Source organism: Engystomops pustulosus, chromosome 7, assembly GCF_040894005.1.
Source record: "Engystomops pustulosus chromosome 7, aEngPut4.maternal, whole genome shotgun sequence".
NCBI lineage: Eukaryota > Metazoa > Chordata > Amphibia > Anura > Leptodactylidae > Engystomops > Engystomops pustulosus.
Window position 1 is genome coordinate 19,820,288 of NC_092417.1, and position 27,184 is coordinate 19,847,471.

The 27,184-nt window shown below is 46.0% G+C and overlaps 1 protein-coding gene across 4 annotated transcripts in view; it reads right to left on the minus strand.

The window, feature by feature from the left end:
- Positions 1-27,184, minus strand: part of LOC140069371 (uncharacterized) — a 46,182-nt gene that overhangs the window by 12,340 nt on the left and 6,658 nt on the right. For all 4 annotated transcript variants that reach the window (XM_072114995.1, XM_072114996.1, XM_072114997.1 and 1 more), the window contains exons 2-5: positions 13,905-14,207; positions 11,211-11,297; positions 6,321-6,440; positions 580-663 (exon numbers count right to left, since the gene is read on the minus strand). In XM_072114995.1, coding sequence (XP_071971096.1) covers positions 580-663; positions 6,321-6,440; positions 11,211-11,297; positions 13,905-14,207 — 594 coding nt within the window. The remainder of the gene's footprint in view (positions 1-579; positions 664-6,320; positions 6,441-11,210; positions 11,298-13,904; positions 14,208-27,184) is intronic.

A 27,184-nucleotide genomic window follows, 5' to 3' on the forward strand; every position in this document is an offset into this window, starting at 1 on the left:
CCAAGCAGAAGCCTCCCCCACAAATTAATTGTCCAGCAGCCTCCCCTCACTAATGTAATGTCCTGCAGCCTCCCTTCACTAATGAAATATCATGCAAACTACCCTAGTAACACAACACCCCATATTGTATTGTATAAAAAATAAACTTCTATACTTACCCTCTGGCACTCCCCATAGCTCCTCTCCTTCCGGGCCTTACGTGTGACAATGCAGGCAGACATGGGTCCATTTACTCTGCCTGCACACACATTATGATGTCATAGGCTGCACACGAACATATGCAGCCCTTGGAATCGGGCCATATCATTACCCCATCCCAAAAAGTGCAGTGGATGAGGATCCCAGCATTATATAGCAAAATATAATGTATGGAGATCCCATCTGTCAACTGATGATCCATGCCAGTAGCTGTTTGGCAAGGATATCCTTTTCACGGTTTCTAGTTTAAAAAAAATTGCACCCAAAATTGTAAGCCTCATAACTTCCTAGAAAAATGAGAGGGTACATAAAAAAAAACATAAAGAAGACATTCCTTCCACTAACTGCTCCACCAAAATCTTGATTATGAAGTTATCTTACTTGAGTTTTCCACAGGTATTTCCAAATCTTCTACATTGTTACTTCTTTCCATCACAAGCCTTTGCCCCTCTTTATAATTTCCACCTGTAAAAAACAGCAGATTGGTATAGCCCATATTTGCCAAATATTTTGCCCATTCATCCTTTGGTTCCACCACATTTAAAGGACATCTACCATCAGGATCATAAACCAAGCACACTGACTTTCTAGCAGGATCTGCTTGTTTTATAAAAAAAATAAGGCTTTAAAAATGGTGGCTGGAGACCCTCAGCCTCATTTGCATAATTTGTAAAGCCTTTTTTTTAAAAAAACAAGGGCATAAGAAGTTACACAAAGAGAGGATCCTGCCAGATGGGACACACACCCAGTGGCGTAACTACCGCCGTAGCAGCCGTAGCAGCTGCTACGGGGCCCATGAGGTTCAGGGGCCCGGGGATGCACGGACCCTGTGGTCAGTGCTTTGCCAAGTGGTCCGGCAGTGCACTGCCAGGTGCCTGGCACATCGTGTCCCCGGGCCCCTCCCTCTGTGTTCCGGCTACCGCCCACCTCTCTCCTGGCCCACCCTCCACTCCTGGATCGCCCAGTCCCTTCCCCGTCCGCCGGCACAGGTAACCGTGGCCCGCCTACCCCCTGCATAGCGAGGCACAGTTGATGACCACGCCCCCCGCCCCAGCGAACGCACCCCTCTCTCCCTCCCGCTCCAGCCAACGCATCGCCCTCTCCCTCCCGCCCCAGCGAACGCATCGCCCTCTCCCTCCCGCCCCAGCGAACGCATCGCCCTCTCCCTCCCGCCCCAGCGAACGCATCGCCCTCTCCTTCCCGCCCGGCGAACGCACCCCCTCCCCCGCCCGAGCGCACAACCATAACCCCCCCCCCCCTCCTGCCCGAACACCCCCCGGAACAACCGCCTGACGCCACGGCCGGGTGGTCACCTACACATCCTAAAAGGTAAGTAAATACATATGTATTTATCGGTCTGTATATGTATATTGTATAAATATATATGTATATACTGTGTATATTGTATATATATATATATATATGTTTATACTGTGTATATTGTATATATGTATATACTGTGTATATTGTATATATGCATATACTGTGTATATTGTATATATATATATATATATGTATATACTGTGTATATTGTATATATGCATATACTGTGTATATTGTATATATATATATATATATATGTATATACTGTGTATATTGTATTTATGTATATACTGTGTATATTGTATATATGTATATACTCTGTATATTGTGTATATACTGTGTATATTGTGTGTATATATATATATGTATATACTGTGTATATTGTGTATATTGTATATTTGTGTATACTGTGTATATTGTATATATGTATATACTGTGTATATTGTATATATGTACATACTGTGTATATTGTATATATGTACATACTGTGTATATGGTATATATGTACATACTGTGTATATGGTATATATGTGTATACTGTGTATATTGTATATATGTACATACTGTGTATATTGTATATATGTGTATACTGTGTATATTGTATATATGTGTATACTGTGTATATTGTATATATGTACATACTGTGTATATTGTATATATGTACATACTGTGTATATTGTATATATGTATATACTGTGTATATTGTATATATGTATATACTGTGTATATTGTATATATGTATATACTGTGTATATTGTATATATTAATATAGCGTGTATATATGCATAGATACAAATGCTGTATTTATTGTGTGTATATATATAAATATATGTATATGTATGTGTGTTTTTGTATATGCTGTGCATATAGTATGTATGTATATGCTGTATATACTGAATGTGTGTGTATTTGTTGTATGTGTGTATATTCTGTATGTATATGCAGTATGTGTGTATTTGGTCTTTTTATACTGCATGTGTATATATGGTCAGTGTATATACTGTGAGTTTGTATACACTCTGTATTAGTGCACAAATGTGTGTGTATACTTGTATGTATATGGGTGCAACTATACACGTGTAGAACTTTATGTGTGTGTATATAAGTATATAAAGGTGTGTATAAATTTGTGTAATTGTAGAAATATGTCTGTGTAGGGGCAATTCACAAGAATGTATGGGGGACGTATATCTGGCTGCAATTTGCTGACGGATATACATCCCTCATAGGCGACTATAGTGCCTCGGCTCGGTACAGTGAGCACAACGAGTACTCACTGTTTCGAGCCGTGGCCGCAACAGAGATCTGTGGCCATAAGAATGACCATGCGGCTCTATACTCTATGGAGAGGGGAGGGGTGAGCCGCGATCACCTCCCCAGCGCGTCTGATGTGTGCCTGCCAGGCTCTAGCCTGGCGTGTACACGTTTATGTGAATGCAGCCTACATATGTCTATTTTTTTGGGGGGGAAGGTGGGGCCCCATGCAGAAATCTGCTATGGGGCCCAGCCTCTCCTAGTTACGCCCCTGCACACACCAATATGTCAGTGAGCTTGGTTTACAACCCTGATCCTGGTGCAGTGTCAGACTGGCCCACCAGAGTATCAGAGAATCCTCCGGTGGGCCCCATGTTCTAACCCTTTATAATAGGGCCCCATAGATCTTCATTTGGAAGTTAATGGAGTAATCATTGGATAATATGATCTATTTTATATAGGATGATTCCGATATTATAGATTATTAGATCTTTTTGATGATACATTCCACATTATATGATTTTTAATGGTATTTTATGGTTGAAGGGTGGACCCTCAAGATCACCACCTCTGGTAGGCCAAAAACAAGCCAGTCAGACACTGCCCTGGTGGTAGATTTCCTTTACATTTGACTTAATACTTCATCAGTTCACATTCTGAATTATTTTTCAGCTTTAGAGTACATTGTTTGGATTATCAAATGGGGATTTTTATGAATTACAATTTCTCCTCCCCAAAAAAAACCACAAGTTTCCATCCAACACTGTGAAAATATAAAAAGTTATGGTTTTTGGAAGGCAGGTATAACATTTTTAGTTAAGTGACTTTAAGAAAGTAATAGTCTAATAAGCAAATCTCTAAAAACAGCAGCAACTGCCAAGCCCAGGGCTACCAGCAGAAGAAGACCTTGTGATCCAGAGTCTAAATCGATCCTTTGGTCTTGGGTTCTTCTTACAAATACCTACATATAGGAAGAGTTGGCTTTAGTTGCAAAGGACTAAGTTGGCACATGGGGAAAGGTAAAAAAAAAGTAGAAACAATCATGAGGAAGTAATGAATAAACAAGAGGAGCTGAAGTACTACCCTGCAGGCAAACCAGGAGCACAATAGTTAAAAATGGGCAACTCTGAATCAATAGGCGGAACTAAAGTAAAAATGCACAAGACATTGACATACTCCGGCCAGAGGTGATATTAAAACCTCTGGCACATGGATAAAGTCCTTCTAATTCAAGTACAGACGGTCCTCCACTTAAGAACACCCGACTTACAGACGACCCCTAGTTACAGACAGACCTCTGGATATTGGTAATTTATTGTAATTTAGTCTTAGGCTACTATAAACAGCTATAACAGTTATCACAGGTGTCTGTAAGGAAGCTTTATTGTTAATCCAAGTTCTTGTGACAACCCAACATTTTTAAAATCCAATTGTCACAAAGACCAAAAAAATTCTGTCTGGGGTTACAATTATAAAATATACAGTTCCGACTTACATACAAACTCTACTTAAGAACAAACCTACAGAACCTATCTTGCAATATGCAGCAAACACTCACTGCCTATGGAGAGCCCTTTCCATTCCCTCGCAGCCAACGCTTGACATACTAGTACATTATTCGTCGCTATGGGGATAAAACCTTTTTTTATGGAAGCTAAAGCATAAAAGAAGCATGGATCCTGAAAGAGGGGACACACATTAGTGTGACAGTGTGCTTGGTTGACAATCCTTGATTCTGGTGATAGATGTCCTTTACACAACATTCTGACTATGACTATAGCCCCATTATCTTACACATCACATGGTCATCAATTGAAACTGATACATATTCCATTTTCTTTGGATGTCTATCCTTTTTAGTGCAATTCCTCTCTTCGTAAGTGCAGAAAGGTGCTCTTCACAATAATATGTGAAGAATAATTTGTGTGAAGATTCTTCGCACATATTGTTCTTCACATACTATAGTGAAGAACACCTTTCTGCACTCATGTCTTCTGATAAGTTAGCAGATGTATGGAAACATCTGCAATGTGTTCTTCACTGAAGAACACATTGCAGATGTTTCCTTATATCTGCTAAGATTCTTCACACATTTTGTTCTTCACATACTATTGTGAAGAACACCATTTTTGCACTCATTTCTTCTGATAAGTTAGCAGATGTATGGAAAGATCAGCAATGTGTTCTTCACTGAAGAACACATTGCATATGTTTCCATACATCTGCTAACTTATCAGAAGTATATTTGCATTGACTGCCATCAATCACAAATGTGTGTATTGCTGTCATGGTGTATTGACAATAAATGATCCTTAAGTGAAAGCTCGTTCTCGAGCAGGCGAAATACTCATCCGAGCAACAAGCCGTTTCGAGTACGCTAATGCATCAAGCTCGGACGAGTATGCTCGCTCATCTCTACTAGACCCCCATTAATAAATATCCAGGACCTGATACTAAGTTATACAACCAAACTGGAAGAGGAGTGTTTGGGCAACAGAAATGATTGTAAATATTATGTCCTTTAATGGAAACCTGTCATCTAAATTAACCCAAACAAAATAAATGTTTCATAAAAAACTATGACAAGGTATCGCCCTTATTCTTAAATGGTTATTTTCTGTGGCTTCCATGTTAAAAATCTGTAAATGTAGATGCAACTAACCTGTGGTGAGTCCAATGATATCAATGGAGTCCTGCATATTAAAGTCTACTTGTATTGCCCCACCTCCCTGTTTCTGATTGACAGGTCTCACTACAAGGAAATACTGCTGTATTGAACTAGTACTTAGGGACCATTTGCCAATATTTACCTACATCTGTTTCGACTCTAGATCGTTTACTTAATATTTGGGGTCGAAACAGATGTTTCACATGTTGTACGTAGTTCGTTTCTTGAGAGAGAGAGAGAACTCTATTACATTATTGAGCGCTTCATGTCATGGGACCAGGTTGATGTTATCTATGGTCCTTTGCCCAGTGAACCTTAACAGCCTTTCCCTTTTTGTTAAAGTTTTTGATTCTGTGTGGGAGGATCGGAAATCGAGGATACATGGGAATTGTCTGAATCTCTCACAGACGCATCAGAATCTAATTTGGATGAACTGAAAGAAGCTCTTGTGGCATTCCGTTTGCTTCTGTAGTGTTTATTGTATTATCTCTTTTTAAGAATTTAATGTGGAGTGACCTCCTGAGACATTCTATTCTTTAAAATTGAATCCAAGCAGTTTGAGCTGCATAATCCTAATTTTATACTAATTTCCACATGAGCCCGCCCCTTTCTCCAAAGCCATGCCGATTTGTTGTACAAGGCGGAAAACGTCAATAATAGTCTAAAAGCCTTTATAAATGTGTCAGAAGGCATTTTTTTGGGCACAAACCTTCATTTTTGGCATAGGAGTAATAATGACCCCCCCAAGGTTTCTTGCTGCATAAAGAAGGTTTTTCATGATGTTTCCCACATTTAGTCCCTAAGGGTTGGCTTGGGATTCGTCATGTTCCAACTCATTTCTCTTCCCTTGGTTTTCGAAATTTGGAGATGAACTTACCTTTTTCTCTTGACTTCAATGATCTTTTTATATATTTCCTCAACAAAATAGCCAGAACCGCTCCAAATAGTAATGCTCCTGGAATGATTGTGGATAAATAGTCGCGAATAGTCTTCTTTTCTATAGAGACCAAAACCAGAAATAACAATTCATATTATAGCACAAGTAATACAACAACACATTTATAGTATATAAAGGACCTGTATGTGGATTAGAACAATTGTTACATAGAAAACAAGTAAACTGCAAAAATAGCCATAACTTTTTGAACCTTTTGTAATTTGAGTATATTCATTGTAATTCATGTATCAAGCATTTGTGACGTGTAAAGGAAATTATCAGATTAACACATCTAGAGGCTGGAAGTTTTGCCCATTCTTCTTGGCAAGATGGCTTTAGCTCGGTCACGTTGGTCGGAGAACATTTGTAAAGAGCAATTCCCAAGTCAATGCACACATTGTCAATGGGATTTGGATCTGGACTGTGACATTGCGGCTTCCATTGTAGATTTGGTTGTATAATTTGTTGACCTACTGGAAAGTGAGACTATCCCTCCCGTGCCAAATCCTTGCCAGGCCACTAACCAGTTTTCCTCCAGGATTGTCCTGTATTTAGCTTCCTCCATCTTCCCATCAGCTCTGAGAATCTTTCCAATCCCTGCTGAAGCTTTCTCCCCGGCATGATACAGCCCCCCAGGCCTCACACTGGTGACGTTGTACTTAGAAGGTGGGCAGTGTTGGCTTTTCTCAGCATTTCATATCTAGACAAAAACCTCAATTTTGGTCCCATCTAACCAGAGCACCTTCTTCTATATCAGCGGTGGCGAACCTATGGCACGGGTGCCAGAGGTGGCACTCAGGCATAGACCCCTTCACAGAGTTCACCAAACAGGAACAAATTCACCAAATCTTCCTGCAGTCCCAGGCAACTTAAGAGATGCTGCTTTCAGTGTTATTTCAAAGCGATACTTCATTGGCTGTTTGGAACTGTGGGAAGGAACTGTGGAAGTGAGAAGGGGTTGATAGAACTGCATTATCTTTGTAGGTCATCCTACTGGACCCTACATTCTTACTGTATAGAGAGACCCTGGTGAGAAGCTACAATGATAGTCTGAATGTGCCCTCCTTCTTTTAACTGTATTGGTGGCCTCAGGGGGCCGATACGATTGGAAGATGTTGAAGAACAGGAAGGAATAACTTACTGCTTAAAATGCAATGTTGGCAATTCACGGTAAATAAGTGGATTTTGGTTATAGTTTGGGCACTCTGTCTCTAAAAGGTCCGCCATCACTGTTCTATATGCTTGCTGAGTACAAGCTCCATAGCTTTCTTTAAAGTGTGATCAGGACTTTCATGAGGGCTAGATCTGTGCGGGACACAGCTAGTAAGCTGTCCTGTGGAAAGCAAAGTGGGCCTCTTGGTTGTTTCGCCCCATCTAGCCTTTCGGTGTAGGTGGACAGCCATTTCTAGGTAGGCTCCATACCCCTTCCATTTATGGATAATATATTGAACAGTGCTCCTTGAGATAAGTTTTGTAAAACCCTAACCCTATATTGCACTTTGGCATAGCTCTGTTGTGATCCTGTTTGTTCACTTATGTTCTCTAGCAGACTTCTGATGCCTTCACAAAACAGCTGTAGTTATATTGAGAAGAAATGACATAGAGATGTACTCATTTACTTTTTTGGTAATTTCTTATTGCAATTGGGCACAATAGACCAGATATATTGTTCTGGCTGTGCCAATTTACTTTCGTACTATGCACTGAAAAGAAAGTCTTTGGAGCAAGTGTATTTGTAAAGTGTTTGCGCCAGTTCTGTGTCCTACAAGACAGACAAAATTTGCACCTAACGGGGCTTATTCGACTTGACCGAACTTGACCGAATTGTGTTGTATGTTAAAGGTGCACCAAAAAGAATATAGCGCACACTTTCTGAGCAGTGCAGGGGGCGCCAGATTCATGAAGACCGTGGGACACACCAGAAACCTAAATGCGTCACTAACCCTAAGCCAGATAAACCTAACCCTAAGTTACTGACCCACTAACATAATGGGGGGGGGGTATTTATCAGTGCATGCACAACACCAGTGACGTTAAAGCCCTGAAATAATCGCAAATGCTATTGTTTCCCCTTTCCGCCAACGCCCCACCAGACGGGAGTGGAGGGTCGTGAAGGGGGGAGTACGGCTGGCTGGAGGGTAGGTGGTTGCGGCTGGCGAGGAATGGGCCTGCACAGGGCATTCCTCTCCTCGCATCTGTGCCCTCGTTGCAGTCAGCAGCTTTTCATACATGCGGGTACATCAATAGGTGGGAGCATGAGTGCCAGCGTGTAATAAATAACCCCCACACAGTATAACACATAGGGCTACATTTAGCATTTTAAATCTGATCTATGGGGCAGATTTAACAAAATTCTTTATATTTAGCTTTTTTTTTTTTTCTGCGCCTAAAATGGCTCTATTTTGCGCCATTCTCATTAATGTCAAAATTTATTTCAATTTTTTCATTTATGAGGTTTTTTCATTTTTTTGCAACTTTTTGTGAAAAGTCCCAAAGAGAAAAAAGCCTTTAAATCAGCTTCAGCTGACGTTATTCTGCTGGCAATATCCAATCATTTACCATTTAGGAATATTCTTCAGACTAATAGTTTTTGGGGGGGAGGAGAGGGGCGGATTTTATTTTTATATAAAAAGTCAAAAAATTGGATAACATTTTATTTTTAAATTGTAATACAGGCAGTCCCCAGGTTACATACAAGAACTTTTTTGGGTCTCTGTGACAATTGGATTTTAGAAATGTTGGGTTGTCATATCAATCAATATTAACACTAAAGCTTCATTACCATGATGCCCCCTTTCATACCCTTCCATTTTGTGGGCCCCCTCTCATATCTCATCATATTGTGGACCCCTCTTATATTCCCCCATATTGTACACCCCCTCTCATACCCTCCCATATGGTGGGCCCCCTCTCATATCGCACCATATTGTGGGCCTCATCTTATCCCCCCTATATCATGGGCCCCCTCTAATACTCGTATTTTGAAGCCCACCCACACGTCCTCTTTTCCTTGTTTCAAATAAATTTTAAAAAAATGTTCCCCAGAAGCTCTCCTTTTCTGATCTTCCTCTGTGCTGTGATGCTGGCAGATTATGACATTATCACTCAGCTCATTATCACTCAGGGAAACAGTGATGATGCAGGGAGCTAATAACTCTATGCACCATTCTGTTATTCAACTCTATCTGTGCCCTATCCGGACACTGATATAGTTTAAGTCCAGTCGTGGCTGACGGGGGGGTAGAGTCAATGGTGGTGGTAGGGTGGAGTCAGCACATGGTGGGTTGGAACTAACAGGAGTCTGAGCCCACTAGGGTTTTCACCGGCACACCGGTGGGCCAGTCTGACCCTATACGCTTATAGAGGGCTATACATTGGCTGCTGTCTAATCTTGTCCCCTGAATGCAGAGGGAGGAGTCAACCTCAAAAGAAGATGCACTGTTTTTTTTTCGCACTGTTTGCATCAATTATCCATGCACAAAAATAACCATGTTTTACTTATTTATCCTACCAATCCAGATGTTCGGCTCCGCCTAATAATTATTCATCATAAGCAACTTGTTCATTTAGGTGCAATTTAGGCACAAAAAGACTCCAGCCTGAAGGTGGTGTAAACTGGGAAGCAACACTGAGCTCTTGTTCAGAGCAGCTTATCCCCAGCAGCAGAGCTCAGCAGACACTACAGACACTACCTGCAGCCTCTGTTTACAACTAATGGCCTTCTATTTACAAACAATCTGCAAAAGCAGCAACTCAAAGCAGGAGAGAAGAGAAGTTTGTAGGAGCTTGTAGTTAGTACAGAGAAGTGTCCCCCATGTAGCAGGATAGAAGAGAAGTGAGTGGGAGCTGCAGACAGGACAGAGAAGGAAGTAATTAGGAGCTGCAGACAGGACAGAGAAGAGTCACGTGTAGAAGGATAGAAGAGAAGTTTGTAGGACTTTACAGATAGTACAGAGAAGTTTCCCCGTGTAGCAGGATGACCACACTGGTGTCTGAGGAAGATACTGGCTAGGAATACAGGGGGGCAGCAGAAAATCAGCACCGGAGGATCCCCTCCAGGAGAAGCCACTACTGAGGAGATCACTGGGTGCAAGGTGTCACATACCTGGGTGCTGCTGTGAGGGTTATTCTCATGCAGGGCTGGGGAAAAGAAGCAGAGAGGAGATAGTAGAAGGATTACATGTAAGAGCCTAAATCTAACATTGCACCTTAAATGCGCCTAGAGTAAAGGGATGAATAAGAGGCAGGAACTGTTACGTTTCATGTACTTTTGCAACCCATTCTATCTAAATTTGTCCTAGTTTAGAAAATAAACTGCCTTAAAGAAGCTTTGCTATTAGCTGTGTCAGACTGTACAAGCATCTATGATGGTTGTACAGGCGTTAGTGCAACCTTTGTGCCAATCCCCAATACACTGCCCCAGAACACCCCAATAACTGACAGTATTTCTACTCAGAGAGTGGTATTAGGGGTAAAGATGGAACAGCTCATTCCAAATCCAATTCCCTTAGGCTCAAGTGTATATAGGGTGGGATAGTGGCTTGGTTTTATACCAGAAGACCCCACTGATCAGAGATTGATATTTTTAAAAAAAACTCATATTTTGTCTCTACAAAATATTATTATCTGCAATGTACATTAATGTATACAGGAAATTTCTCTTTCATCCTCTCAGAACAATTTTCTAATTGGACGGATGTAATTCTATGCTTCACCGGGTTCTGGACTACACAGATGAATTGTATTAAATGGACATCCATGGTTGGTGGTATTTTCATGGCGCTTCCATTACCAACATTCTGATACTCGGATTCCAGGTGTCTGACTTACCTGTATGTGGATGGACACTGCTGTGAGGTGTAATATTACTCGGAGCTTTGGTTGACTCCACTATAATCCGTGGTTTTAGGATGTGATCTGGAACAATAAAACAGGAAACATTTTTTCATTTAAAATAGACCAGGAAGAGTAGTGGCAGGGAATCGAATAGACAAGTGTAGTTTAATCCCAAATATCTGTTGTTGTTTTTAATCTTTATTTTGGTCTAAGGTACCTTAAAGGGTTTTTTTTCCCATTTGGGCATTTACATTGAATTTAATTCATTTACCATATGTAAACATTTCTTCAATTGGATGTTATTAAAAAAAATGTTCCTGTGTGAAGATAATTTCTCATAAATGTAGCCATGTTCTCCCTTAGAAACAAGATAGCTTCCTTGGATACGACCACCTCACATTTTGGCAGTAGTGGCTGTGCGCTATTGAGTCCTGCCTGACCACCAGGATTCAGCAATCATTACCACAGGACGGCTGTGGGACCTGCAGTAACTCCAGGACATTTCATATACAAGAAACTTTTTGTTTCTTTGTGCAATCCCTCCAGCAGAGGTGGTCGTGTCCAAGGACACAGTCTTGTTTCTAAGGGACCATATGACTGCATTTTTGAGAAATTATCTTCATACAGGTATTTTTTTTAATAACATCTAATTGAAGAAATGTGTATATAAGGCAGATTAATTAAATAGAATGTGAGTGCCCAGACGAGAGAATACCCCTTTAACTTACATCAATTGCGAGCGGCAAATAATTTTATTCTGAGTCTGGAGATTCTAAAGCTTGAAGTTGTGGGTACTCCACATGTCTCTTTGGACTTTTTTTCAATTTAACCCCTTAACGACCGGGCCTTTTTTTGTTTTTGCGTGTTTGGGCTTGTTTTCTGCGTAACAAATTGCACTTCATAGTGACAGTATTTAATATTCCATGTCGTGTACTGGAAGCGGGAAGAAAATTCTGAATGCAGCGAAAATGGTAAAAAAACACATTTGCAACTTGTTCTTGTTGGCGTGGACTTTACAGCTTTCACTGCGCCCCAAATGACATGTCTACTTTCGGTCGGTACAATTACGGGGATACCAAATTTGTATTAAAACCTCCAGTACAATTTTTATTTTTATTTTGTCATTTTCTAGTGACAATAACTTTTTCATACTTTGGCGTTTTTCATTCTTTCAACTTTTGATTGTATTTTCATTGCTATAATTTTTAGGACTGTACGACCTTTTAATCACTTTTTATACATTTTTTTTATATTTTTCAAAATGGCAAAAAAAGCCATTTTCAACTTCGGGCGCTATTTTCAGTTACGGGGTTAAACGCAGTGAAAAACCGTTATTATATTTTGATATATCAGACATTTTCGGACGCGGCAATACCTGATGTGTTTATGATTTTTACTGTTTATTAATATTTATATCAGTTCTAGGGAAAGGGGGGTGATTTGAATTTTTAGGTTTTTTTTATTATAATTTTTTTTTTTACTTTTTACTTTTACTGTTTTTCAGACTCCCTAGGGTACTTTAACCCTAGGTTGTCTGATCGATCCTATCATATACTGCCATACTGCAGTATGGCAGTATATGGGGATTTCCCTCCTCATTCATTACAATGTGCAATTAGCACAGTGTAATGAATGGGTTAAAACAAGACAGCATCGGGCCTTTGTGAGACCCGAAGCTGTCATGGCTTAACCGCTTCCCGATGACGTCATGTGGAGCGACGATCCGCGGCAAGATGGCGGCGCCCATGCGCAATATGCAGAAAAGGGTTACCGGCTATGGAGAGGGCTCGGCCCGCGAGCCCTCTCCATGCACTGGGACCCGGCACACGCCGTACTAGTGGGGAAGGGGTTAATCAGTCCGTTGATTTCCTTGCGCGGAGCAGACACAGGACAGAAGATGGCCGCTGGTCACATGTCCACATCACATGTCCTGCACCTGCCTGGGCAGTTTGGCTGTAGTCGGTTGGTTGCAGTGCATCCAGTATGGCCAGTGTTGTGGTGATGGCAGTTACACATCATTACTATGGTAACAGAGCAAGAAAGTCTGTTACATCATCACTGGGAGCAGAGCACAAGAGGGAGGAGGGGTTACTGAGAAGAAAATATCATGGGACTTGTATTTTCCAGTGGCGGCCATCTTAGTGATAACTCCACCTACTTTAGCGAGGCCATAAATGTTGTAAATCATAAAATCAAACTATTTAAGCTCCGTTTTGTGACTAATGACATTGAGTTTTGTTATATTCATTTATTTATGGCATTATGGGTTTTTATATCAGACGTTAATATTCCCGGAATACCCCTTTAACCTCCCAGCTGTATCGGAAGTAGATTCTGGGGGCCCACCTACTACTATATAGAAATATTAGCTCTACATTATCTCTACAATGCGTTTTCATTATGTCTTGAAATGCATTCTAAGACACTTTTTTTATTAAAGGGGTTGGCCACTCTTTTACATAAGTTGCCCATATCTGTTTACTGCCTTAATGATAATCCCTTTATGTTCATCAGTTCATACAGTATTATGATATCTGTCGACTCTCCGTGCTTGTTTTTTCTAATTACAGTTAACGTCATGCTGTCAGGTGGGCGGGGCTTGTCTGCAAAATAAAGCCTGGGGCCACCCATTTGTATATAGAGTTACTTAATGCACTCATTATAATTAGCATATATTGATATACATACCCAACACGTCCAGGTACATTTCTTCTTCTTTAGCCTCATTGTTTAAATACGTTGCATCCGCTATGTAGAGGCCGCCATCATTCTTGGTCAGATTCCTGATGTTCAATGTGATTCCGTTGTCGTAATGCTCATATTTGTCGCCATCGTTCTCAAGCAAGCTGTTATTTCTGACTTTTGCAATGAGTTTCCTATGTTCATCAATCTCGCGTTTCCAGGTGATTTCTTTCACTTCCGATTTGTTATAAGTGGCGGTTACGTTTATAGGATAATATGCGATTCCCTTTATGTGGCGTGGAGGTTGTCCTAAGTCAGAAGAGAGGAAAGAGTCAATCGTATTTTCCCCCAAATTCCCCCAAAATACACCTCATGTGTCATGGTACACAGGACCGATCCTTCGTACCTTGCATTCTGCTGCTTTGTAATGAAATGTTTTAATGCACCTAATAAATACAATGGGGGTCATTTACTAAGTGGCGCATCGGCGCTGGCATGCACGCGACGGAAATCGGGGGGGGGGTGGCCGAACGAAAAACCCAACGGATTCGGAAAAACCGCCGCATTTAAAAAAAATGTGTCGCGGAGCTTACACTTACCTTCACTAGGAATAGGCCGGGGAACTTGAGTGCGTTCCGATGCTCTTCGGCGCAGCAGTGCCATCTGGTGGACGTCGGAGGAACTGCCTTAGTGAATCCCGGCCGGACCCGAATCAACTGCAGAGAACGCGCCGCTGGATCGCGAATGGACCAGGTAAGTAAATCTGCCCCAAGATGTTTTAACGATATTCGGAGCGTCGAAGGACATTTAACCATTTTCGACTTTCCTTAATACTTAGTGGTTTTACACCTGGGATAATGTATTAAGAAGTTGGTTAATGGGTGAATTTGCCAGCTGTCAATTTTTGCTATCAGATTCCAGGATTGTAGCTTTTTTCAGTGTTCAGGGGGTGTGTCCTAACACTGCTGTGCTCTTTGCTTTGTGCAATGTAAATGCATTGCTTACAACCCTACTGCAGCATACACAAGGTTACACAGATCTCCAGGGCTTACACCAAACAGACGAAGCCACACAAGCAGCGATATGTACAGTCATATATAACACTCGATGGTCCATAATCGTGCGTTCCTATATTTTATGGGTTAGGTAGGTCCAATAAGTGACTTAATTGGATATTTTAATTTACTGTTTTGTAAATAAATTGTGGTTAAATTCCAGCTTTATCTTGACAAATCCAACTCTTTCTATGTTTATCCTCTGTGTTATGTCTTTGCACTGGTCTCTCCACTGGTTACCCCATAAATTCAGTTTATAATATTGCCCATGTCTTACAACCTTTCCCCGTCATACAACTAAGTCCACACCCTGCCCCCTCAATATATATCCAATCAAAACAGGGCATCCAGCTTCACTCTCACCTGACCTCACCTCATGTCTCCATCTACTCTATACAGAGTGTGAGCGCTCACCCCGTTTCTCCATCTTCCCTCCCATAAAGATTGTGACCCCTCACCTCGTGCCTCCATCTTCCTTCCCATATAGATTGTAACCTCACCTCATGTCTCCTTCTACCCTCCCATATAGATTGGGACCTCACTTTGTGTCTCATCTACCCTCCTATATCGATTGTGAGCACACACCTCATGTTTCCATCTACCCTCCATATAGATTGTGACTTCTCACCTCATGTCTCCATCTTTCCTCCCATATAGATTGTGAGCGCTCACCCCGTTTCTCCATCTTTCCTCCCATATAGATTGTGCTCCCTCACCTCGTGTTTCCATTTACCCTCCCATATAGATTGTGACCCCTCACCTCGTGTCTCCATCTTCCCTCCCATATAAATCATGACCCCGTACATCATGTTTTCATCTACCCTCCCATATAGATTGTGACCCCTCACCTTTTATCTTATCTACACTCCCATATAGATTGTGAGCTCTCACCTTGTGTCTCTATCTTCTGTCCTATACAGTTTGTGACCTCAACTCGTGTCTCCATCTACCCTCCCATATAGATTGTTTGCCCTCACCTTGTGTCTCCATCTACTTTTCCAAATAGATTGTGCTCCCTCACCTCACGTCTCCATCTTCCCTCCCATATAAATAGTGAGCCCTCACATCATGTCATTTCACCATCTAGCATTTCTGTCTACCTCTTTAATGGCATTGTACTAATATTACTCCATTTTCTCCTTTCCTTTCATCCATCAACTTCATGAGTGTCCTCCATTCACATCAGCTCTTCAATCCTTCCTTCACCATTGTACTCCTCTCATGTTCTGTATTCTTTATTTAACACATTCCATTTGGTTCTTCTGTAAAGCTGAGATCACCCTCTCCTAAATCGCTTAATCATCTCCTTTCTCTGTCTATTCTCCTTCTACTAGCAGCAGGTGATATCTCTACAAACCCTGGTTCTCCTTCTTTGAGCTTTTTTGAGCCAACCCTGGTCCTCCTTCTCCTTCAAACTTTTCACCCATCATAGAAGCATTGCTAACCTCATCAATATCAAATGCATTCCCTCTGCTATCTCTCCTCCTCTTCCTACAACTCCTTTCAAATGTGCCCTCTGGTACAACGCTCTGTGTCCATTCACCAATTCACAACCTGTTTCTTTCTAAGTCCTTCAACCTGCTGGCCATCACTGAAACATGGATCTAGCAGGATGACACTGCCTCGCCTGCTGCACTGGGCTATGATGGTTTGCACTTCTCCTGTCTCTTACTTTCCAATCTTTTGAGGTCCACACCCTCAGACTTTTCCACCCATTTTCTCTTTGTGTGGCTGTTGTATACCCTGACTTACCTTTCCAGTATCTTGACCACTTTGCTTCTTGGCTCCCTCACTTTCTATCTTGTGATGTTCCAACACTCATCTTGGCAGATTTTAACATTTCTATGAACACCCCATCTCTTCTTCTGACTTACAGCTTCTATCACTCACTACCTCTCTAGGACTCTTATAACTCTCTAATTCTCGTACCCACCAAGAGGGAAACGTCCTTGACTTGGTAATTGCCCGGCTCTCTTCTGTCTCTGACTTCACTTATACTGCCTTTCCAATTTCAGACCATAACCTTCTCTCTTTCATTGTAAACTGTTTTTCTCCTATACAGAATATGCCCATTTATCACACATAATGCAACCCACGTGCCATTAGTGCTCACCACCTTGCAGAAACTATGCAGTCATCACTGTCCCCCATCTCCTCTCTCTCTTGTTCTAACCTGGCTACTAACCATTATAATCATGTTCTCAAAACGCCCTGGGTAAGATGGCACCACGCCCAGTTCCAGCACTTCTACACAGATGTCGGAAACCTTGGCACACGTCACGTTTCCTTCTGCATTGCTCCAGGAGTGCTGAATGTCTGTGGAGAAAATCGTGCACTTCTGCTGACTTTCTTCACTTCAAATTTATGCTCAAATCCTATAACTCTGCCCTTCACCTTCATAATCAGGTCTAGTTTTCTAATCGAATACCCTCCCTCTCTAACAATCCCAAAAGGTTCTTCATTCCTTACGAACATCAAAGGTGCAGCCACCGGTCACAGACCTTGGTGCTGAAGATCTATCCACCTATTTTAAAGTTTAAATTGCCTGCATTAGCAGGAAATAACTTTTAAATCCACTAACTCCATTAATCCCTTTCCCTCCGGTTCTGTATCTTGTTCACTCTCTTCCTTTGATCCGGTCACAGAGGAAGAAGTGTCCAGGCTCCTTTCCTCTGCTCGCCCCACTACCTGCATCAGTGACCCCATCCTCTCATATCTCATAAAGTCCCTCTCCCCAGCAGTCACTTCTCACCTCACTAAAATCTTCAATCTTTCTCTCTTTGGGTGTCTTTCCCTCATCTTTCAAGCATGCTGTTGTTACCCCATTAGTAAAGAAACCCTCTATGGACCCATCCAGTGCTACGAAGTACCAACCAGATTCTAATCTCCCTTTCATTTCCAAACTCCTGGAACGCTTGGTCTATTCTCGTCTTTCCAGTTTTCTCTCAGCTAACTCGTTCCTTGACAATCTGGTTTCCGCTCTATGCATTCTACTGAAACCGCTCTTACTAAAGTCTCCAATGATCTCCTCGCTGATAAATCCAAAGGTGACTATTCTCTCCTCATTCTCCTGGATCTATCGGCAGCGTTCGATACTGTGGACCACCAGCTCCTCCTCGGGATGCTTCACTCCATTGGCCTGAAGGACACTGCACTCTCTTGGTTTTCTTCCTATATCTCTGACCGCACTTTCAGTGTCTCCTTTTCTGGATCTTTCTCTCTGTTCTGCTCTTCCTCTCACTGTGGTGGTTCTTCAGGGCTCAGTCCTAGGTCCTCTTCTCTTCTCCCTCTATTCGGCCCCCATTGGACAAACCATCAGCAGATTTGGTTTCCAAAATCATCTTTATGGTAATGATACCCAGCTATATACTTCGGCATGTAACATTACCTCTGCCTTACTCCAGAACACTTGTGACTGTATCTCTGCTGTCTCTACCATTATGTTCTCTCTCTTCTTGAAACTTAATCTTTCTAAGACTGAACTTCTTGTCTTTCCACCATCCACTAACAGAGTCTATCCTAACCTCTACATCTCAGACTAATACCTTACCTCCAAAATTTTAAACATACTCTTAAAGCTCTTGTGTCCCCCCTCATCCTCATAGACTATAAGCTCTTGTGTCACCCCCACATCCTTATAGACTGTAAGCTCTTGTGTCATCCCCTCATCCTCATAGACTATAAACTCTTGTGTCACCCCCACATCCTTAAAGACTGTAAGCTCTTGTGTCACCCCCACATCCTTATAGACTGTAAGCTCTTGTGTCACCCCCTCATCCTCATAGACTGTAAGCTCTTGTGCCCCCCTCATCCTCATAGACTGTAAGCTCTTGTGTCACCCCCTCATCCTCAGACTGTAAGCTCTTGTGTCACCCCCTCATCCTCATAGAATGTAAGCTCTTGTGTCACCCCCTCATAGACTGTAAGCTCTTGTGTCATCCCCTCTTCCTCATAGACTGTAAGCTCTTGTGTCACCCCCTCATAGACTGTAAGCTCTTGTGTCATCCCCTCATCCTCATAGACTGTAAGCTCTTTTGTCACCCCCTCATCCTCATAGACTGTAAGCTCTTGTGTCACCCCTCATCCGCATAGACTGTAAGCTCTTTTTTCACCCCCTCATCCTCATAGACTGTAAGCTCTTTTGTCACCCCCTCATCCTCATAGACTGTAAGCTCTTTTGTCACCCCCTCATCCTCATAGACTGTAAGCTCTTGTGTCACCCCCTCATCCTCATAGACTGTAAGTTCTTGTGTCACCCCCTCATCCTCATAGACTGTAAGCTCTTGTGTCACCCTCTCATCCTCATCGACTGTAAGCTCTTGTGTCACCCCCTCATAGACTGTAAGCTCTTGTGTCATCCCCTCATCCTCATAGACTGTAAGCTCTTGTGTCACTCCCTCATCCTCAGACTGTAAGCTCTTTTGTCACCCCCTCATCCTCATAGACTGTAAGCTCTTTTGTCACCCCCTCATCCTCATAGACTGTAAGCTCTTTTGTCACCCCCTCATCCTCATAGACTGTAAGCTCTTGTGTCCCCCCTCATCCTCATAGACTGTAAGCTCTTGTGTCACCCCCTCATCCTCATAGACTGTAAGTTCTTGTGTCACCCCCTCATCCTCATAGACTGTAAGCTCTTGTGTCACCCTCTCATCCTCATAGACTGTAAGCTCTTGTGTCACCCCCTCATAGACTGTAAGCTCTTGTGTCATCCCCTCATCCTCATAGACTGTAAGCTCTTGTGTCACCCCCTCATAGACTGTAAGCTCTTGTGTCATCCCCTCATCCTCATAGACTGTAAGCTCTTTTGTCACCCCCTCATCCTCATAGACTGTAAGCTCTTGTGTCACCCCTCATCCTCATAGACTGTAAGCTCTTTTGTCACCCCCTCATCCTCATAGACTGTAAGCTCTTTTGTCACCCTCATCCTCATAGACTGTAAGCTCTTTTGTCACCCCCTCATCCTCATAGACTGTAAGCTCTTGTGTCACCCCCTCATCCTCATAGACTGTAAGTTCTTGTGTCACCCCCTCATCCTCATAGACTGTAAGCTCTTGTGTCACCCTCTCATCCTCATAGACTGCAAGCTCTTGTGTCACCCCCTCATAGACTGTAAGCTCTTGTGTCATCCCCTCATCCTCATAGACTGTAAGCTCTTGTGTCACCCCCTCATAGACTGTAAGCTCTTGTGTCACCCCCTCATCCTCATAGACTGTAAGCTCTTGTGTCACCCCCTCATCCTCATAGACTGTAAGCTCTTGTGTCACCCTCTCATCCTCAGACTGTAAGCTCTTGTGTCACCCCCTCATCCTCATAGACTGTAAGCTCTTGTGTCCTACCCTCATCCTCATAGACTGTAAGCTCTTGTGTCACCCCCTCATCCTCATAGACTGTAAGCTCTTGTGTCACCCCTCATCCTCATAGACTGTAAGCTCTTGTGTCACCCCTCATCCTCATAGACTGTAAGCTCTTGTGTCACCCCCTCATCCTCATACACTGTAAGCTCTTGTGTCACCCCCTCATCCTCATACACTGTAAGCTCTTGCGAGCAGGGCCCTCACTCCTATTGTTCCATATGAATGTTTGTGCTCTGTCATGTTTTAATTTATATGTAAATGTCCCCTATGATTTGTAAAGCTACGGAATATGATGGTGCAATATAACCAATTATTATTATTATTATTATTATTATTATTATGTAATCTATCTGAACTAGAGATGAGCGAGCACTAAAATGCTCGGGTGCTCGTTACTCGAGCCGAACATTTCCCGATGCTCGAGTGCTCGTTTCGAGTAACGAGCCCCATTGAAATCAATGGGAGACCCGAGCATTTTTCAGTAAAATTACAAACTGAACGAGCACTGTTCAGTGCAGATGTTTCCACTGAAAGAACACAGTGAAAGAACACAGTGCAGAACAGATTGCAGATGTTCATCAACATCTGTGATCTGTTCTCGGAGACACGCGTGCAGATCGGTGTTCTCCGCAATAGTATTTGAAGAACAATATGTGTAGAGAACAACTTGCAGATGTTTCCAAACATCTGCAAGTTGTTCTTCACACATATTGTTCATAACTTGTTCTTGTTACTGGGTCCGTTCCGTGATGCCCGCTCCGCGATGCCCGCTCCTCCATGCCCGCTCCTCCATGCCCGCTCCGATTCTCCCTGCATGCTCCAGCCCCGCTCCGCTCCAGCCCCGCTCAACTCCATGATGCCCGCTCCAGCCCCACTCCACTTCGTGATGCCCGCCCCATCCCCGCTCCGTTCCGTGATGCCCGCTCTGCTCCGTGATGCCTGCTCCATCCCCGCTCCGTTCCTTGATGCCCGCTCCAGCCCCGTTCCGTGATGCCCACTCCGCTCCGTGATGCCCGCTCCGATTCTCCATGCCAGCGCCAGCCCCGCTCAACTCCGTGATGCCCGCTCCAGCCCCACTCCACTCCGTGATGCCCGCCCCATCCCCGCTCCATTCCGTGATGCCCGCTCTGCTCCGTGATGCCTGCTCCATCCCCGCTCCGTTACTTGATGTCCGCTCCAGCCCCGTTCTGTGATGCCCACTCCGCTCCGTGATGCCCGCTCCGATTCTCCATGCCAGCGCCAGCCCCGCTCCAGCCCCGCTCAACTCCGTGATGCCCGCTCCAGCCCCGCTCCTCTCCCTGATGCCTTCTCCAGCCCCGCTGCTTTCCGTGATGCCCGCTCCACTCCATGACGCCCGCTCCAAGCCCTGCTCAGTTCCGTGATGCCCGCTCAGCTCCGTGATGCCCGCTCCAGCCCCGCTCCATTCCGTGATGCCCGCTCCACTCCGTGATGCCCGCTCCTCCAGGCCTGCTCCGATCCTCCATGGCCGCTCGCTCCGCTCCTCCATACCTGCTCGGTGATGCCCACTCCAGCCCCGCACCGCTCCACATCAGCCTCCGCTCCGGCATGCCTGATCCTTCGTCTGCGCTCGTGTCTTCAGCTAAGTAAGCAGATGTTCGGAACATCTGTAATCTATTCTTCACTGTGTTTTTCACTGTGTTCTTCACTTAAATGATCCTGTGTTCACTGTGTTCACTGTTTTAATTGTATTCTTCACTGTTCTTCACTGTCTTTTCTTAATTAAATGCTCGATCTCGAGCAGGGGAAATACTCGTCCGAGCAACGAGCCGTTCCGAGTACTCTAATACTCGAACGAGCATCAAGCTCGGACGAGTATACTCGCTCATCTCTAATCTGAACCCTTTGGAAAAATAGAATGAAATAAGAATAGGAATTAAAATAATAAGATAATGGGGCAGATTTACTTACCCGGCCCATTCGCGATCCAGCGGCGCGTTCTCTGGATTCGGGTCCGGCCGGGATTCACTAAGGTAGTTCCTCCGCCGTCCACCAGGTGGCGCTGCTGCGCTGAAGTTCCCCAAGGCCCGCTGGAATGCCCTGAAATTCACCGGCCTATACCTGGTGAAAGTAAGTGCCATTTTCGCGACACATATTTTTTTTTAAATGCGGCGGTTTTTCCGAATCCGTCGGGTTTTCGTTCGGCCACGACAACCCCACCCCCCACCCCGAGTTCCGTCGCGTGCATGGCGGCGCCGATGCACGAAAATCCGGTCGCGTGCGCCAAAATACCGGGGCGATACAGGGAAAATCAGCGCAAATCGGAAATATTCGGGTAACACGTCTGGAAAACGCGAATCGGCCCCTTAGTAAATGACCCCCATTATCTAAATACCAAACCATGGGCCACATTTATCACTTTTGTGCGCCTAAGTGTAGTAGTTGCGCCTAAATTCGGGCGCACTGTTTTGCCAGAATTATCACAAGCTACAACCATCTGTGATAAGTATATTTTCTGCCTCTTATTAATCACTTTCCTTTAACACAGTTTAGGCGCAGTTTAGGCGCAGTTTAGGCGCAATGTTAGATTCGGGCACTTACATGTGATCCTGCTACAAGCTCCTCTCTGCTTCTCCCGCAGCCCAGAATGAGAATGACCCCCACAGCATCACCCAGGTGTGTGACACCCTGCACCCAGTGACCTCCTCAGCAGGGGCTTCTCCTGGAGGGGATCCCCCAGTGCTGGTCTCCTGCTGCACCCCTGTAATTCTGCACAGTATCCCCCTCAGACACACTGGTGATACTGTGCAGAATTACATGGGGGACACTTGTATGTTGTATCTGCAAAATTCTGCAAACTTGTGCAAACTTCTCTTGCTCTTGCTGTGAGCTCAGGACTTTGCAGAATATTTTGTAAATAGAAGGTGATGAAGTGTAAATAGAGTCTGCAGCTCCTGTCTGTAATGTATCTAATTGTATCTATTATATGTTCTAGTGTCTGGCTGAGCTTTGCTGCTAGATATGAGCTCTTCTGCAAAGGGGCTCAGTGCTTTCTTCTCAGATAACGCCACCTTCGGGCTGGAGTGTTTTTGCGCCCGTTTTTGCGCCTAAATGCAAAAGTCGCACGTGATGAATATCATTAGGCGCAGCAAAACATCTGGAATTGAATGATAGATGAGGGAAAGGTGGTTATTTTAGCTGCGCGGCTAATTTGACGTTTAATCGCAAAACGGGCACAAAAACGGTGCGCCTAAACGAAAAGGCGCAAAAACAACAGAAAAAACAAGTGATAAATGTGGCCCCATGTCTTCAATCTGCATCTTTAAAATTTCTGAAATATTCAGAGATGTAGCAGGCGTCATAATAGGACACAAATACTTAGGTAAATGAGTTTGTTACAACCTCCAGGCAGTAAAGTGAATTGCCAAGATTTCTATGCGGCTCCATTCTCTCCGCATTCATTTACAGGTCAGGTGCAGACAATTGCTGACTAAGCATATGACGTTACTCTGGAACATGCAATAACAAAAGTCTAAAATTAGCTGAAGGGGCAGAGCGGAAATGGGAAAGCCCTGTTACCAGGTTACAACAGCCTGAGTTACTTCACAGCCAATAACCAAAAAGTGGATTTAAAAGGTTTAAAACTTGTAAAGAAAAACATAGCACAAGCCTCCTAGCACAGGGGTCTCCTCCTAGCACAGGGGTCTCCTCCTAGCTCAGGGCCTCCTCCTAGCACAGGGGCCTCCTCCCAGCACAGGGTCTCCTCCCAGCACAGGGTCTCCTCCTAGCACAGGGGTCTCCTCCTAGCACAGGGGCCTCCTCCTAGCACAGGGGCCTCCTCCTAGCACAGGGGTCTCCTCCTAGCTCAGGGCCTCCTCCTAGCACAGGGGCCTCCTCCCAGCACAGGGTCTCCTCCCAGCACAGGGTCTCCTCCTAGCACAGGGGTCTCCTCCTAGCACAGGGGCCTCCTCCTAGCACAGGGGCCTCCTCCTAGCACAGGGGTCTCCTCCTAGCTCAGGGCCTCCTCCTAGCACAGGGGCCTCCTCCCAGCACAGGGTCTCCTCCTAGCACAGGGGTCTCCTCCTAGCACAGGGGTCTCCTCCTAGCACAGGGGCCTCCTCCCAGCACAGGGTCTCCTCCTAGCACAGGGTCTCCTCCTAGCACAGGGGTCTCCTCCTAGCACAGGGGCCTCCTCCTAGCACAGGGGCCTCCTCCTAGCACAGGGGTCTCCTCCTAGCACAGGGGTCTCCTCCTATCACGGGGGCCTCCTCCTAGCACAGGGGTCTCCTCCTAGCTCAGGGCCTCCTCCTAGCACAGGGGCCTCCTCCCAGCACAGGGTCTCCTCCTAGCACAGGGGTCTCCTCCTAGCACAGGGTCTCCTCCTAGCACAGGGGCCTCCTCCCAGCACAGGGTCTCCTCCTAGCACAGGGGTCTCCTCCTAGCACAGGGGTCTCCTCCTAGCACAGGGGCCTCCTCCCAGCACAGGGTCTCCTCCTAGCACAGGGTCTCCTCCTAGCACAGGGGTCTCCTCCTAGCACAGGGGTCTCCTCCTAGCAAAGGGTCTCCTCCTAGCACAGGGCCTCCTCCCAGCACAGGGCCTCCTCCCAGCACAGGGGTCTCCTCCCAGCACAGGAGGCCTCCTCCTAGCACAGGGGCCTCCTCCTAGCACAGGGGTCTCCTCCTAGCACAGGGGCCTCCTCCTAGCACAGGGGCCTCCTCCTAGCACAGGGGCCTTCTCCTAGCACAGGGGCCTTCTCCTAGCACAGGGGTCTCCTCCTAGCACAGGGGTCTCCTCCTAGCACAGGGGTCTCCTCCTAGCACAGGGGCCTCCTCCTAGCACAGGGATCTCCTCCTAGCACAGGAGGCCTCCTCCTAGCACAGGGGCCTCCTCCTAGCACAGGGGCCTCTTCCTAGCACAGGGGCCTCCTCCTAGCACAGGGGCCTCTTCCTAGCACAGGGGTCTCCTCCTAGCACAGGGGTCTCCTCCTAGCACAGGGGTCTCCTCCTAACACAGGGGCCTCTTCCTAGCACAGGGGCCTCCTCCTAGCACAGGGGTCTCCTCCTAGCACAGGGGTCTCCTCCTAGCACAGGGGTTTCCTCCTAGCACAGGGGTCTCCTCCTAGCACAGGGGTCTCCTCCTCGCACAGGGGTCTCCTCCTAGCACAGGGCCTCCTCCTAGCACAGGGGTCTCCTCCTAGCACAGGGTCTCCTCCTAGCACGGGGGCATCCTCCTAGCACGGGGGTCTCCTCCTAGCACAGGGCCTCCTCCTAGCACAGGGGCCTCCTCCTAGCTCAGGGCCTCCTCCTAGCACAGGGGTCTCCTCCTAGCTCAGGGCCTCCTCCTAGCACAGGGGTCTCCTCCTAGCTCAGGGCCTCCTCCTAGCACGGGGGTCTCCTCCTAGCACAGGGCCTCCTCCTAGCACAGGGGTCTCCTCCTAGCTCAGGGCCTCCTCCTAGCACAGGGGCCTCCTCCTAGCACAGGGGTCTCCTCCTAGCACAGGGGCCTCCTCCTAGCACAGGGGCCTCCTCCTAGCTCAGGGCCTCCTCCTAGCACAGGGGCCTCCTCCTAGCACAGGGGCCTCCTCCTAGCACAGGGGCCTCCTCCTAGCACAGGAGGCCTCCTCCTAGCACAGGGGCCTCCTCCTAGCACAGGGGTCTCCTCCTAGCTCAGGGCCTCCTCCTAGCACAGGGGTCTCCTCCTAGCTCAGGGCCTCCTCCTAGCACAGGGGTCTCCTCCTAGCACAGGGCCTCCTCCTAGCACAGGGCCTCCTCCTAGCACAGGGCCTCCTCCTAGCACAGGGGTCCCCTTCTAGCACAGGGGTCTCCTCCTAGCACAGGGGTCTCCTCCTAGCACAGGGGCCTCCTCCTAGCACAGGGGCCTCCTCCTAGCACAGGGGCCTCCTCCTAGCACAGGGGTCTCCGCCTAGCACAGGGGTCTCCGCCTAGCACAGGGGCCTCCTCCTAGCACAGGGGTCTCCTCCTAGCACAGGGGCCTCCTCCTAGCACAGGGGTCCCCTCCTAGCACAGGGTCTCCTCCTAGCACAGGGGTCTCCTCCTAGCACAGGGGTCTCCTCCTAGCACAGGGCCTCCTCCTAGCACAGGGCCTCCTCCTAGCACAGGGCCTCCTCCTAGCACAGGGGTCCCCTTCTAGCACAGGGGCCTCCTCCTAGCACAGGGCCTCCTCCTAGCACAGGGGTCCCCTTCTAGCACAGGGGCCTCCTCCTAGCTCAGGGCCTCCTCCTAGCACAGGGGTCTCCTCCTAGCACAGGGGTCTCCTCCTAGCACAGGTGCCTCCTCCTAGCACAGGGGTCTCCTCCTAGCACAGGGGTCTCCTCCTAGCACAGGGGCCTCCTCCTATCACAGGGGCCTCCTCCTAGCACAGGCGTCTCCTCCTAGCACAGGGGCCACCTCCTATCACAGGGGCCTCCTCCTATCACAGGGGTCTCCTTCTAGCAAAGAGGTCTCCTCCTAGCACAGGGGCCTCCTCCTAGCACAGGGGTCTCCTCCTAGCACAGGGGCCTCCTCCTAGCACAGGGGTCTCCTCCTAGCACAGGGGTCTCCTCCTAGCACAGGGGTCTCCTCCTAGCACAGGGGCCTCCTCCTAGCTCAGGGCCTCCTCCCAGCACAGGGGCCTCCTCCTAGCACAGGGGTCTTTTCCTAGCACAGGGGTCTCCTCCTAGCACAGGGCCCCCTCCTAGCACAGGGGTCTCCTCCTAGCACAGGGGTCTCCTCCAAGCACAGGGGCCTCCTCCTAGCACAGGGGCCTCCTCCTAGCACAGGGGTCTCCTCCTAGCACAGGGGTCTCCTCCTAGCACAGGGGTCTCCTCCTAGCACAGGCCCCCCTCCTAGCACAGGGGTCTCCTCCTAGCACAGGGGTCTCCTCCTAGCACAGGGGTCTCCTCCTAGCACAGGGGCCTCC